We start from the raw sequence: 15,425 nt of genomic DNA on the forward strand, positions 1-15,425 counted from the left end.
CACTTTGTTATAAAGCAGAAACTAACACAGAATTGTAAAGCAATTATACTCCAATAAAGATGTTAAAAAAAAAAGGACACAAAGAATTAAAAGTCCCACTTCTTTCTAAGACACTGTTGTATCTGCCTATGATGCCTACAATTGCTTTAGTTATTTGTAACATGACAGTAACTAGCCAAGAACAAAGCCAAAACACCCAGACCAGCAGAGTAAAAATACAGAAAGAACTTGGCTTTGATGATGTTCTTAAGTTACCATATCTCAGGACTTTTATTATGGAAAGTACTAAAATTTTCTTGCTTGCACAATTTTGAGTTGGTTTTATTCATATTTGTTGTCATTCTAACATACTTTGCTTTCTCCTACCCAGCTCATTTCAAATAAAGAGGCAATGTATAATTAGAAATGGAGGCCACCAGGACAGTAGTACAAGACAGCAACTAGCTGTGGTGAATGTAATTGTCAAGCTAGGCAAACCTTAAATTCTGTATCCAAATTTAATCTGCTTATTCCTACTACCCCAGATACCCTGCTTTAGAAGACTTGAATCCTCTGGCTGACTAAGAGTCTAGGATCACACTTAGTCAACAGTTGCATCTGATTTTCTGAAGGTGACCACTTCTAACTGCCTTACTCTGAGAATCATATGCCTTGCCTCCAACAACCTGCCCCAGAGTGAACAATTGAAGGTCATGAAGTCCTGGATATGCTTTCACCAGCAGGACAAACAATTCTACCGAGAAAGCAAAGGGTCAAACATTAACATTAGGTGCTGAGGGAGGAAAAACAAGTTGTAACAGCCCTTTGACAATGGAATTTCCCTAAAGAACACCAGTAGTAAGAACCTTGCCAATTTCCTTATTTGTACTTAAAATAAATCTAAACTACCTCATAGAAAAAGTATTTGGACATTTTTAAAGACCATATTTCACTCTATGATTCTTTCCTTCAAAAACATAATATGGTTTTTCAAATATTGTGGTAAATTATACCCAGTCATTTTTTTCAACTTGCCTCCTGTCTTCTGCTGTAAAAGGAGTCAGCAAATTTCTACAAAGTGTCAAAGAATAAATACTTTTGGCTTTGTGAGCCCTGTGGTCTCTGTTGCAGTTACTCAAATCTGCCATTATACTGTGAAAGCAGCCACAGTTTATGTAAATGAATTGTCTAGTTGCATTCCAATAAAACTTTATTTCTAAACACATGGGTCTGCCCACAGATTTGGCCCATGAACCTATAGTTTGCTGACCCCTGGTATAAATCTTCATCTTATCTAACTCAAACACTTTTAACCCATGGAGCTTTATGGCTGAAATAGCATATAGCCATTTTTTGCTTCTCTAGTAAACACTGTACTCTGGTAAATTCTTACCAATTCAAATTTGACTCATTTATCTTATTCACTGTAGCACTTCTATCCATAGAAGACTAGTACCTGAACATCATTTTAGCCTTGCCACTGAATAATACACAGACAGAATGAACCTTAAATAATCTAGAGGTCATCACAAAAATGTCCTAAAAGATATTTTTCAGGATTCTCCACTGGGACCTGTTCAGTCCAATTTTTAATCTATTTCTTACGATTTTGATTTTCCAAAAATTCTGGGAAATAGAAGAATTCAGGAATAAGTTCCTTCACATCATATGGATTGTCCATGAGAGCCTGCCAGGTAGCAGGGATGGAATGGAATTGTCGATCTGCACAGTCAAACCTGCATGTGGAGATTGAAAGAGAATAGTGAATACTGAATGAGAGCAACAACAGGCTAAAACAAACCTTTAATCTTCCTTCAGGTTTCCTCATGATTAGTTTCTCTTTATTTAACCTTTCTCTTTAACGTCTAAAAACACAAGTTGCTCTCCTTATGACAATCTTTCTTATTTTGTTGCCAGGAACTGAATACTATAATTTTAATCACTAGTATCATCTTAGTTAAAATAGATGAAAATGGCATAATTTTTAATCAGTAAAATTTATTACAGAAAGTGAATAAATATTATTTGGATATTTTAAAATTACAGAGTTTAAATATCACTCTAAGTATTATAGTATTGACATACATAGTTAACAGATCTATGGAAATGCTGCTGATTTAATCCTTGATACATAAGTATCTTTACAAACTTTTTTGCTAAAAACCAGAGGGTGAGTTAGGGAAATAGTTCTGTAGCTAAAGCTTTTATACTTTACTTGCATATACTATTATCTTATTTTAACTTTATTTTCAAGTTCCATCATGGGCCTATGGTAGTTGAAAGAAGTTCACGTGGTCATGCTGCAATTTTATTGTTTTGGCTAATCACAAACAGCATAAATCCCTTCTGTTTCATCTCCTTTGATAGTGTTTTCCTGGATTTATTCCATAAATGATGACTTCTAAGTGACAGTTAATGACTAATATGACTCTTTATGCCTAACAACCTTGTTTTGAAGCAGAGCGGAACTTAGCAGAACTCTAAATTTAATTATAGTTAATGATTGTGTCATCAATAAAGTCTAATAATGGTATATTCAAATTGAAGGAGAGGTACAGTTTTAATGGAAGAATCTTTTTGTTTGGGTAGGGGAGAACAGCTTTACTGATACATAATTAACACACATATAATTTGCTCTAAGTGAACAATTTAATGGCCTTCAGTATATGCAGAGCTGTGCAGCCACCACCACAATCAATTTTAGAACATTTTCATCACTCCAAAATGAAACCCTGCATCTAATAGCAGTCACTCTCCATTCAATCTCCCTCCACCCCTGAGCAACTACTAATCTACTTTCTGTCTCTATGGATTTGTCTATTTTAGACATTTTATGTAAATCATACAATATATGGCATTTTGTGTCTGGCTTATTTTATTCAGCGTACTGCTTTCAAGGTTCATCCATGTTGTAGCATATATCAATCTTTCATTCCCTTTATTAACTCATGCCAGATAATATTTTATTGCATGGGTATACCACATTTTATTTATTCCTTTACCAGCTGATGGGTACTTTTGTTGTTTCCATATTTTGGCTATTATAAATAATGCTGCTAAGTACGTTTGTGTACAAGTGTTTGCATGAACATATGTATTCAGTTATCTTGGGTATATACGTAGGAGTAGAATTGCTGGGTAATATGTAATTCTATCTTTAACCTTTTGAAGTACTGCCAGACTGTTTTCCACAGAGGCTGCATCATTTTACATTCCCACTGCCAGTACATAATTATTCCAATTTCTCGACATACTCATCAACAGTAGGTATTATCTGTCTTTTTTATTATAGCCATCCTCATGTGGGTAAAGAGGTATCTCAATTTGGTTTTGATTTGAATTTCCCTGATGACTAACAATGTTAATCATGTGTTTATTGGAAATTTGTAATCTTCTTTGGAGAAATGTCCATTTAGATCCTTTGTCCAGTTTTTAACTGGGTCATTCGTCTTTTTATTATTGCATTGCTAGAATTATTTATATATTCTAGATACAAGTCCCTTAACAGATCAATAATTTGCAAATATTTTCTCCTACTGGATTGGTTGTCTTTTTTACTTTCTTGATGATGTCCTTTGAAGCACAAACAGAATCTATTTTTGAAGCTTTTTAAAAAATCATTTGTTCATAAAATCACTAAAAGCTGAAAAGACCCAGTTATACTTTCCTGGAAGGAAAATTACCTGCATTCATGACAAATGTAACATTTGGAGATGTGTAGTGATCAAAGCCTCTCCTTGATAGCCAAGGCATGGTGTACTAAAGACAGGAATAAGGAACCCAGGCTAATTTTGAGAGATAAAATTTACATGGAAAGAGTAGAACAGGCAATGTTTACATAGTTTTTGATTGGGTAGAAAAGGCAAAATGATAATGGTAAAGAATAAGGCAACATGAAGACAAAATGGGAGTAAGTAGAGAGCTTCCTAGAGGATACATTGGGGAATGGAGGATTCTTGGAAAAGTTTCTTTCTTTAGGATCATTAAGAAAATGTGAAAGTTAGGTAAGTTATAACCCTGACAGGTGATACGACAATACAATGGCATCACAGATCTGTTTGAGCTGCTACTAATAATGTAAGGGCCCTTATTTCTCCCTATTTTTATTCCTATTGATTAATAAATATTTTTAGGAGGACTACATAGGCATTGGTTAGGTCTGAATCTCTGGGAGACGTCTTGGATCAAGGTCTAAATCAGTTCTAACTCTAAATCTCTGGTAGATTCCTAAACCCAGTTGAAAGTCACAAAAGTACACTGGATAGCAGTAAAAAAGAATTCACCTTAAAAGTCATTTGTGTAAGTCAGTTTGAGTGACCTGTTCTCAAACAAGTTTGGCTGCTTTTATCTAGGGATCTAGTATATGAATCGAAACCTAACAGAGGAGAAAAAAAAGATAAGGCCCTGTTATAACAGTACGTGACATGAAGGCAAAGAGTTTTCAACACTATCATACAGTCTTAAGAAAATAGCTTATTTACCCAAAACATACCTTCCACTCTGAAGCTGGATGTGGAGGGTGGTGAATGGTTCTGTACGAATAAGATAGTGCATAACCCCAGCAGAATTTGAATAGTGAGTACCATAATGAAATTTATCAATAGTTCCCATAGGATCCTCGAAGTTTTCATATCTAAAAAAAGAAACTAAAGTTTTATAACCACAATAGTAAAATTAACTTAGAAAGACATATGCTTGTATTGTATTGCTGAAAACACAGTTTTTAAGAAACTATGTATTTGTATCAGCACGTCATGTTAATAAATGAAAAAAAATTTATTACTTTTTTCTGAACAATAAAATAGCACTAATATTGGATTTTTGAACAATTTTGTATTATGCAATAATACATATTCACTATAGATAAATTAGAAACCAGAGAGAAACTACCAAAAATAAAAAAATTTTAAATCAATTACAATTGCACTTCCCAGAGATAATTAATATTAACATTTTGATGAATATGTGTCAATCCTGAATTATGAATTAATATATATTTTAATATAAAAATATATTTTAATATAAAACCACTATACGTTATATACTGTTCACAATTTATTTTTTCATCTAACAATTTTCTATTAATATCTTACAAAATATGTATAATTGATTCACTTTGCTGCACAGCAGAAATTAACACAACATTGTAAATCAACCACACGACAATAAAAAGTTTTAAAAATCTTACAAAACGACTGAATAGTCTATTTTTCTTTTTTGTGGTACGCTGGCATCTCACTGTCGTGGCCTCTCCCGCCGCGCAGCACAGGCTCCGGACGCACAGGCCCAGCGGCCATGGCTCACGGGCCCAGCCGCTCTGCAGCATGTGGGATCCTCCCGGACCGGGGCATGAACCCGCATCCCCTGCATCGGCAGGTGGACTCCCAACCACTGCACCACCAAGGGAGCCCTAAATAGTCTATTTTTAATAGGTACATGGTATTTATAACAAGTAGATGTACGAATATACAACAATTTAACTATTTACTTATAGATATTTAGGTGGTTTATATTTTTCTGCTTATTGTAAGCATGTGATAATTAGACATCCTTCTGTGGCCAAGATAATGGAAAAAATATAGAAGGTCAGTCAAGAATTGTAAAAATGAATGTCTAATGATCTAAAGGTAAAAGAAGGAGATGCTTATAGCACAGGGAACTCTACTCAATATTCTGTGATAACCTATATGAGAAAAGAATCTGAAAAAGAATGAATATATGTATATGTATAACTGAATCACTTTGCTGTATACCTGAAACTAATACAACATTGTAAATCAACTATAATAAAAATTTTTTTAAAAAGGAGATGGTGGAATAGAAGAAGGTCTAAATCAGATTATCAGCAAAGGATATATAATAATTCTGCAATAACTATCACTGATCCTGTAATTGTTTTGAATCATGACATCTGAGTTCGTGGATGTAATATCTAAATGAGAATGAACAGTTTTTTGGAAGCAATAAACATTGAAATTTTTAAACCAAAATACTAATCAGTTCATCAAGCTAAGGTAAATTTCCTTTTACATAGAAATCATTAATATTCAGGAGAATAAAGAAAGTTTTTGGGATAAAGTCATTTGTACCTATGCAAAAAAAATACTATTGAAATTTAAATTAAATTGTATCTTTGATTATCTATAAAATAAGTTAATTTATATGATCAGTATTTCCTGTGGAACAGTGTTAACAGTTTGACTAATGGCAGTAGGGTAATATATACACAGCAAAATTCCATTTAGTACATCAAATATTAAACACTGCAAAAAGTCCTGGGGAAGATCTGCAAACAAAAAGGGGGGAAAAAATAATGTACCATCAACCTTCAAATAAATCTACAACTAAGTTTGTTTGCAGAACTGCTCTTTGTCTTTTTTTTTTCTTTTTTTTTTTTTTTTTTGCGGTACGCGGACCTCTCACTGCTGTGGCCTCTCCCGTTGCAGAGCCCAGGCTCCGGACGCACAAGCTCAGTGGCCATGGCTCACGGGCGCAGCCGCTCCGCAGCATGTGGGATCTTCCCGGACCAGGGCATGAACCCGTGTCCCCTGCATCGGCAGGCGGACTCTCAACCACTGCGCCACCAGGGGAGCCCTGCTCTTTGTCTTTATTACTGGAAGTCATAACTGACAAGTCATCCACAAGTTCACACGGAGAAAAAGGAAAATTAAAATTAGATTATTTTTTACTGTCAGCAGCTGGCTTTGGATAAAAAAAAAAAGTACGAGACGTTTACAGGGTGGCTCATAAATATATAGAACTATAAATATTTCCTTTCCTTATTCAAACATCACTTTCTAAATTTTCACACATTTCACTGTTCTTTATTCACATTATTGGTGAACAACAGGTTAATATTATTAATTTTATATCCACCAAAATATTACATTAGATGGAATGTTAGATTTGTAAGTTACTAAGTCTAAAATACCTGGGGAGAAAAATTTCAAGAACCTATTACCTTTTAGCACATACTTATTACAAGGTGAAAGAAATTCTAAACAATATCAATTTAACTTTGGTAATGAAGGGAAATACACAGACTATAGTTAAGATATTTGAAGGACAACTGATATATTTTCAAGGAATAAAGGAATTACCAGACTCTGATTATCAAAAGTAGTTGTGCATTTAAAAAAAGTAACACTTGGTTGGCCATAGCAGAAATCAATACAAATTCAAACAAGCTATGGGCATCTTTCAAAAGGGATGAAAAGCACTTACTTTTCTCGCATGGCTTTGGCATTTTTATCATTAACTACCCCAATTGGTTTGGATAGATCTCGAAATACAGATGGGTTATTAAGATCCAACTCGTCTGAAGTATAATCTTGTAAAATCCAGGGGAACTAAAAGAGCCACAATTTACAATTTAGACATTCCTTCCTAGAGAGGCTACTATCTCCATATCTAATATAAATGTTTGTCTAAGACAAAAAGGGATAGTCTTTATTTTTTCCCTGTTGCAAATGTTTATTCATCTTTAGTTCAATAACCAGAAGCATTATTTCCTGTAATTTCACTGGAATATTTTCAATGAAGTGAAAGAAAAAGGGTTTTTATTTTTAAAATACTCTTCATATTTACATATGTCTTGAAAATAGCAGGGTAGAAATATACAGAAAGGCAAAATCAGTTTCTATATCTTTTTAAAAATAAAAACTAGATATCATCCACATATACTTTGTGCATTAGAAAACTGAAAGGTAATTCCACATTTACAAGATTTATATAAAACTCACCACAGGATACTGCGCAAGGTCGTTATAGGTTCGTCCTGCCATTGTATTTAATTGAATGAGGTAGTCAAAATTTGATATCTCTCTGTTTACCCATTTCTAGACAGCACAAAAAAAGAAAAAATCAAAATTAATCTGTATCTCTTAGAAATCAGTAACTATTACTGACAGTACTAAAATAATCTTTTGTTCCCATTATCTCTATCATCTTTTTGATAAAGGAATAAAGCTTTAAAAATTATTTAACAGGGAGGTAAAATCAATAAGCTTTTCGTAAATTCACTTCCTTTTAAAAATTCTAGAAAAGGAAAGTTCCTACAATACAATATAAAAAGTCTTCCATAAGAATTAAGTCTTTTCTTCAGTTAAAAAATATTTTGTTTGAATATCTTAAAACTTTTTAATTCTAGAAGGACTGCCCAAATTTGAAATTTTTGTCATAAATTGAAGATTTCCTAAGTATAAATATTTAAAAATCAGTATCTCAACGTACTAAAATGATCTACAAATTTTAAATAACATTATATTAACTATATTCAGAAAACGACTTTTATAGAGCAAAGGTAAATGGGATTTTGCTATAACAGATATAAAAATTTTCTAAAGGAAGACATAAACATTATTTTTTTAATCACCTTACTGTACTTAGACTACTAATTACTCTACACAGTGTAGGCATGCTCAAGCATTTTGCTGACAGATTAATACACACTTTTAAGTTTACTGTGTGCCTTAAGCAAAGGACATACTTATGGGAAATAGTGAAAAATTAATCTATATATACAGATTTTATAGAAAGCCCAATTATAACTGTACTTGAGTGCCAAACTGAGGAAACAGTACTTTAATGAATAAAGTTTATTCCACAGAAAGCAGGAAATATAGTCTATTAAATAAAACTTATTCCATAAGCAATAGGAAACAATTGCTGATGGCTTTTGAACAAGAGCTACACTGAAAGATTAACACATATGTAGGAGGAAGGAGAGAGCCATGAGGCAAGAGAACCTAACTGGAAGACTACTAAAACCCTAGAGAGCAAAAAACAAGGGCCTTTCTTTGGCTTTGGACAGTGTAAATTCAAGAGATGTTGGGATATATGTGAGGATAAAAATACACAAAAGCATTAGTTAGCTTTGGCAGATAGAAGGATTGGAGAATTTTTTTGTTTGTTTTGCCTTTTTTCCATGGTGTCTTTTGTATTTTCCCATTTTTTTTCTTGTGCACAGATTATTTTTATTATTAAGAAAAAAAATCCCGTGTACTATTTTTTAAAAAGAACACTATTAAAAAAGAAGAATTTAGGGCTTCCCTGGTGGCGCAGTGGTTGAGAGTCCGCCTGCCGACACAGGGGACATGGGTTCGTGCCCCGGTCCGGGTAGATCCCACATGCCGCAGAGCGGCTGGGCCCGTGAGCCATGGCCGCTGGGCCTGTGCGTCGGGAGCCTGTGCTCCGCAACGGGAGAGGCCACAACAGTGAGAGGCCCGCGTACCGCAAAAAAAAAAAAAAAAAAAAAAAAAAAGAATTTATAAGCTATGCCCATGAACTGAATGACATGCCAACTAGAGACAGGGCACTGTGTGTGAGGGAAACAGAATGATTCAAAGATAATTCATAAGACCAATCTGAATGGAAGAAGAGCAGTTGCATAATCAAAATAAAATAATTGAAAGAAGGAAGTTTTACTTCTAAGCAAAAGTCTGAGATATAAAATGAACAGCAAATCAGTGACTTAAAATTTCCTACCTGTGTCAATCCTGATGCTTTGAATAACTCCTGTGGTGATCTGGTTCCATAACTATTTGGAGAATGAAGTGACAACAGTCTGCTGTACACTTTGTTCCTAACCTATTAAAAACAAAAGCACTTTATGGCTTAAAAATTGATCAAGACAAACCAGGATTGTGGCTTTATTAACAGATTTATTGAGAAATAATTTATGTACCATAAAATTCACCCTTTTAAACATACAATTCAGTGGGCTTTTTTTAATATTCACAGAGTTGTGCAACCATTCACATTATCTAACTCTGGAACATTTCCATTATCCTCAAAAGAAACTACATACTCACTAGCCATCACTCCCCAATTTCCACTCCCTCCCATCCCCTGACAAACATTAAACTACTTTCCATCACTATGCATTTGCCAACTCTGAACATTTCATATAAATAGACGATTGTGGTTTTAACTTCTCTATTCTACAAGGCTTAACGAAATTATGACATGTGTTTTTTTAGAACTTTATAGTATATAATGGAATCATCTTCAGACATTGAATCAAAAAAACTACTTCACTTCTAGTTCAAATTTAGTTCTGTCATTTACTAATCATCTTGGCAAATCAATTAATTTACTGAGTCTCATTTGTATATTAAATATAATAATCTCTACCCTTACAGTTTTGTGAATTACTCAGGTTTATGCAAATGTAAAGAAATAAAATTAATCTTTGAACTTCAGTTTCCTCATCTATAAAAAAAGGAATAGAATTTGCTATATCTAATCTGAACATTGTTATGAAGTTTAGATACCACATACATATGTGCTTTTAAAACTATTTACAGATTAGGAACCAAGAGGGCGGAGGAGAAGGACATGCTCTCACTCCCTCTTGGGAGAGCACCAGAATCACAACGAGCTGCTGGACAATCATCAACAGGAAGACACTGGAACTCACCAAAAAAGATACCCCACATCCAAAGACAAAGGAGAAGCCACAATGAGACAGTAGGAGGGCCGCAATCACAGTAAAATCAAATCCCATAACTGCTGGGTGCATGACTCACAGACTGGAGAACACTTATAAGACAGAAGTCCACCCACTGGAGTGAACGTTCTGAGCCCCTTTTCAGGTTCCCAACTTGGGGGTCCGGCAATGGGAGGAGGAATTCCGAGAGAATCAGACTTTGAAGGATAGTGGGATTTGATGGCAGGACTTCGACAGGACTGGAAGAAAGAGACTCAACTCTTGGAGGGCACACACAAAGTAGTGTGTGCAGCGGGACCCAGGGGAAGGAGCAGTGACCCCGGGGGAGACTGAACCAGACCTACCTGCTAGTGTTGGAGGGTCTCCTGCAGAGGCAGGGGTGGCTGTGGCTCACCGTGGGGACAAGAACACTGGCAGCAGAAGTTGTGGGAAGTACACCTTGGCGTGAGCCCTCCCAGAGTCCACCATTAGCCCCACCAAAGAGCCCAGGTAGCCTCCAGTGTTGGGTTGCCTCAGGCCAAACAACCAACAAGGAGGGAACGCAGCCCTACCCATCAGCAGTCAAGTGGATTAAAGTTTTACTGAGCTCTGGCCACCAAAGCAACAGTCAGCTCTACCCACCACCAGTCCCTCACATCAGGGAACTTGCAGAAGCCACTGAGATAGCCTCATCCACCAGAGGGCAGACAGCAGAAGCAAGAATAACTACAATCCTGCAGCCTATGGAACAAAAGGCACATTCACAGAAAGATAGACAAGATGAAAAGGCAGAGGGCTATGTACCAGATGAAAGAACAAGATAAAACCCCAGAAAAACAACTAAATGAAGTGGAGATAGACAACATTCCAGAAAAAGAATTCAGAATAATGAGAGTGAAGATGATCCAGGACCTCGGAAAAAGAATGGAGGCAAAGATCAAGAAGATGCAAGAAATGTTTAACAAAGACCTAGAAGAATTCAAGAACAAACAAACAGATGAACAATACAATAACTAAATGAAAACTACACTCGAAGGAATCAACAGCAGAATAACCGAGGCAAAAGAACGGATAAGTGACCTGGAAGACAGAATGGTGGGATTCACTGCTGCGGAACAGAAAAAGAAAAACAATGAAAAGAAATGAAGACAGCCTAAGAGACCTCTGGGACAACATTAAACACAACAACATTCACATTATAGGGGTCCCAGAAGGAGAAGAGAGAGAGAAAGGACCAGAGAAAATATGTGAAGACATTATAGTCGAAAACTTCCCTAACATGGGAAAGGAAATAGCCACCCAAGTCCAGGAAGCGCAGAGAGTCCCATACAGGATAAATCCAAGGAGAAACACGCCAAAACACATAGTAATCAAACTAGCAAAAATTAAAGACAAAGAAAAATTACTGAAAGCAGCAAGGGAAAAACGACAACATACAGGGGAACTCCCATAAGGTTAACAGCTGATTTTTCATCACAAATTCTACAAGCCAAAAGAGAGTGGCATGATATACTTAAAGTGATGAAAGGAAAGAACCTACAACCAAGATTACTCTACCCGGCAAGGATTTCATTCAGATTCGATGGAGAAATCAAAAGCTTTACACAGAAGCAAAAGCTAAGAGAATTCAGCACCACCAAACCAGCGCTACAACAAATGCTAAAGGAAATTCTCTAAGTGGGAAACACAAGAGAAGAAAAGGACCTACAAAAACAAACCCAGAACAATTAAGAAAATGGTCATAGGAACATACATATCGATAATCACCTTAAACGTGAATGGATTAAATGCTCCAACCAAAAGACACAGACTGGCTGAATGGATACAAAAACAATACCCATATATATGCTGTCTACAAGAGACCCACTTCAGACCTAGGGACACATACAGACTGAAAGTGAGGGGATGGAAAAAGATATTCCATGCAAATGGAAATCAAAAGAAAGCTGGAGTAGCAATACTCATATCAGATAAAATAGACTTTAAAATAAAGAATGTTACAAGAGACAAGGAAGGACACTACGTAATGATCAAGGGATCAATCCAAGAAGAAGATATAACAATGATAAATATATATGCACCCAACATAGGAGCACCTTAATATATAAGGCAACTGCTAACAGCTATAAAACAGGAAATCGACAGTAACATATTAATAATGGGGGACTTTAACACCTCACTATACCAATGAACAGATCATCCAAAATGAAAATAAATAAGGAAACACAAGCTTTACATAACACAATAGACCAGATAGATTTAATTGATATTTATAGGACATTCCATCCAGAAACAGCAGATTACACTTTCTTCTCAAGTGTGCACGGAACATTCTCCAGGATAGATCACATCTTGGGTCACAAATCAAGCCACAGTAAATTTAAGAAAATTGAAATCATATCAAGCATCTTTTTGGACCACAACGCTATGAGATTAGAAATGAATTACAGGGAAAAAAACGTAAAAAACACAAACACATGGAGGCAAAACAATACGTTACCAAAAAACGAAGAAACCACTGAAGAAATCAAAGAGGAAATCAAACAATACCTAGAGACAAATGACAATGAAAACACGACGATCCAAAACCTATGGGATGCAGCAAAAGCAGTTCTAAGAGGGGAGTTTACAGCTATACAAGCCTACCTCAAGAAACAAGAAAAATCTCAAATAAACAATCTAACCTTACACCTGAAGGAACTAGAGAAAGAAGAACAAACAAAACCCAAAGTTAGTAGAAGGAAAAAAGTCATAAAGATCAGAGCAGAAATAAATGAAATAGAAACAAAGAAAACTATAGCAAAGATCAATAAAACTAAAAGCTGGTTCTTTGAGAAGATAAACAAAATTGATAAGCCATTATAGCCAGACTCATCAAGAAAAAGAGGCAGAGGACTCAAATAAATAAAATTAGAAATGAAATAGGAGAAGTTACAACAGACACCGCAGAATACAAAGCATCCTAAGAGACTACTATAAGCAACTCTATGCCAATACAATGGACAACCTGGAAGAAATGGACAAATAGAAAATATGAACAGACCAATCACAAGTAATGAAACTGAAACTGTGATTAAAAATCTCCCAACAGGGCCTCCCTGGTGGCGCAGTGGTTGAGAGTCCGCCTGCCGATGCAGGGGATACGGGTTCGTGCCCCGGTCTGGGAGGATCCCACATGCCGCGTAGCGGCTGGGCCTGTGAGCCGTGGCCGCTGAGCTGGCGCGTCCGGCAACGGGAAAGGCCACGACAGTGAGAGGCCCACATATCGCAAAAAAAAAAAAAAAATCTCCCAACAAACAAGAGTCCAGGACCAGATGGCTTCACAGGTGAATTCTATCAAACATTTAGAGAAGAGCTAACACCTATCCTTCTCAAACTCTTCCAAAAAATTACAGAGGAAGGAACACTCCCAAACTCATTCTGTGAGGCCACCATCACCCTGATACCAAAAACAGACAAAAATACCACAAAAAAAGAAAATTACAGACCAATATCACTGATGAATATACATGCAAAAATCCTCAACAAAATACTAGCAAACAGAATCCAACAGCACATTAAAAGGATCAGACACCAAGATTAAGTGGGATTTATCCCAGGGATGCAAGGATTCTTCAATATACGCAAATCAATCAATGTAATAAACGATATTAACAAATTGAAGAATAAAAACCATACGATCATCTCAGTAGATGCAGAAAAGCTTTTGACAAAATTCAACACCCATTTATGATAAAAACTTTCCGGAAATGGACATAGAGGGAACCTACCTCAACAGAATAAAGGCCATATATGACAAACCCACAGCAAACATCATTCTCAATGGTCAAAAACTGAAAGCATTTCCTCTAAGATCAGTAACAAGACAAGGATGTCCACTCTCACCACTATTATTCAACACAGTTTTGGAAGTCCTAGCCACGGCAATCAGAGAAGAAAAAGAAATAAAAGGAACATAAATTGGAAAAGAAGAAGTAAAACTGTCTCTGTTTGCAGGTGACATGATAGTATACATAGAGAATCCTAAAGATGCTACCAGAAAACTACTAGAGCTAATCAATGAATTTAGTAAAGTAGCAGGATACAAAATTAATGCACAGAAATCTCTTGCATTCCTATACACTAATGATGAAAAATCTGAAAGAGAAATTAAGGAAACTATCTCATTTACCATTGCAACAAAAAGAATAAAATACCTAGGAATAAACCTACCTAGGGAGACAAAAGACCTGTATGCAGAAAATTATAAGACACTGATGAAAGAAACTAAAGATGATTCCAACAGATGGAGAGATATACCACGTTCCTGGATTGGAAGAATCAATATTGTGAAAATGACTATACTACCCAAAGCAATCTACAGATTTAATGCAATCCCTATCAAATTACCAATGGCACTTTTGATGGAACGAGAACAAAAAATCTTAAAATTTGTATGGAGACACAAAAGACTCCGAATAGCTAAAGCAGTCTTGAGGGAAAGAAACGGAGCTGGAGGAATCAGACTCCCTGACTTCAGACTGTACTACAAAGCTACAGTAATCAAGACAGTATGGTACTGGCACAAAAACAGAAATATAGATCAATGGCACAAGATAGAAAGCCCAGAGATAAACCCACACACCTATGATCAAGTAATCTATGACAAAGGAGGCAAGGATATACAATGGAGAAAAGACAGTCTCTTCAATAAGTGGTGCTGGGAAAACTGGACAGCTACATGCAAAAGAATGAAATTAGAACACTCCCTAACACCATACACAAAAATAAACTCAAAATGGATTCAAGACCTAAATGTAAGACCGGACACTATAAAACTCTCAGAGGAAAACATACGAAGAACACTCTTTGACATAAATCACAGCAAGATCTTTTTTGATCTACCTCCTAGAGTCATGGAAATAAAAACAAAAATAAACAAATGGGACCTAATGAAACTTAAAAGCTTTTGCACAGCAAAGGAAACCATAAACAAGATAAAAAGACAGCTCTCAGAATGGGAGAAAATATTTGCGAA

The 15,425-nt window shown here is 35.7% G+C and overlaps 1 protein-coding gene across 1 annotated transcript in view; it reads right to left on the bottom strand.

Moving 5' to 3' along the window:
• Positions 1 to 634: 634 nt before the first annotated feature.
• NBEAL1 (neurobeachin like 1) overlaps positions 635 to 15,425 on the bottom strand; it is a gene marked incomplete at its 3' end in the record, with an annotated part of 145,371 nt that continues 130,580 nt past the window's right edge. Inside the window, exons 38-43 of the mRNA XM_007469188.1 lie at positions 9,466 to 9,567; positions 7,722 to 7,817; positions 7,204 to 7,328; positions 4,472 to 4,612; positions 1,585 to 1,715; positions 635 to 733 (exon numbers count right to left, since the gene is read on the bottom strand). Of these exons, the coding sequence (XP_007469250.1) occupies positions 635 to 733; positions 1,585 to 1,715; positions 4,472 to 4,612; positions 7,204 to 7,328; positions 7,722 to 7,817; positions 9,466 to 9,567 (694 nt within the window). The remainder of the gene's footprint in view (positions 734 to 1,584; positions 1,716 to 4,471; positions 4,613 to 7,203; positions 7,329 to 7,721; positions 7,818 to 9,465; positions 9,568 to 15,425) is intronic.

This window comes from Lipotes vexillifer, unplaced genomic scaffold (assembly GCF_000442215.2).
Source record: "Lipotes vexillifer unplaced genomic scaffold, Lipotes_vexillifer_v1.1 scaffold259, whole genome shotgun sequence".
NCBI classification, from domain to species: Eukaryota; Metazoa; Chordata; class Mammalia; order Artiodactyla; family Lipotidae; genus Lipotes; species Lipotes vexillifer.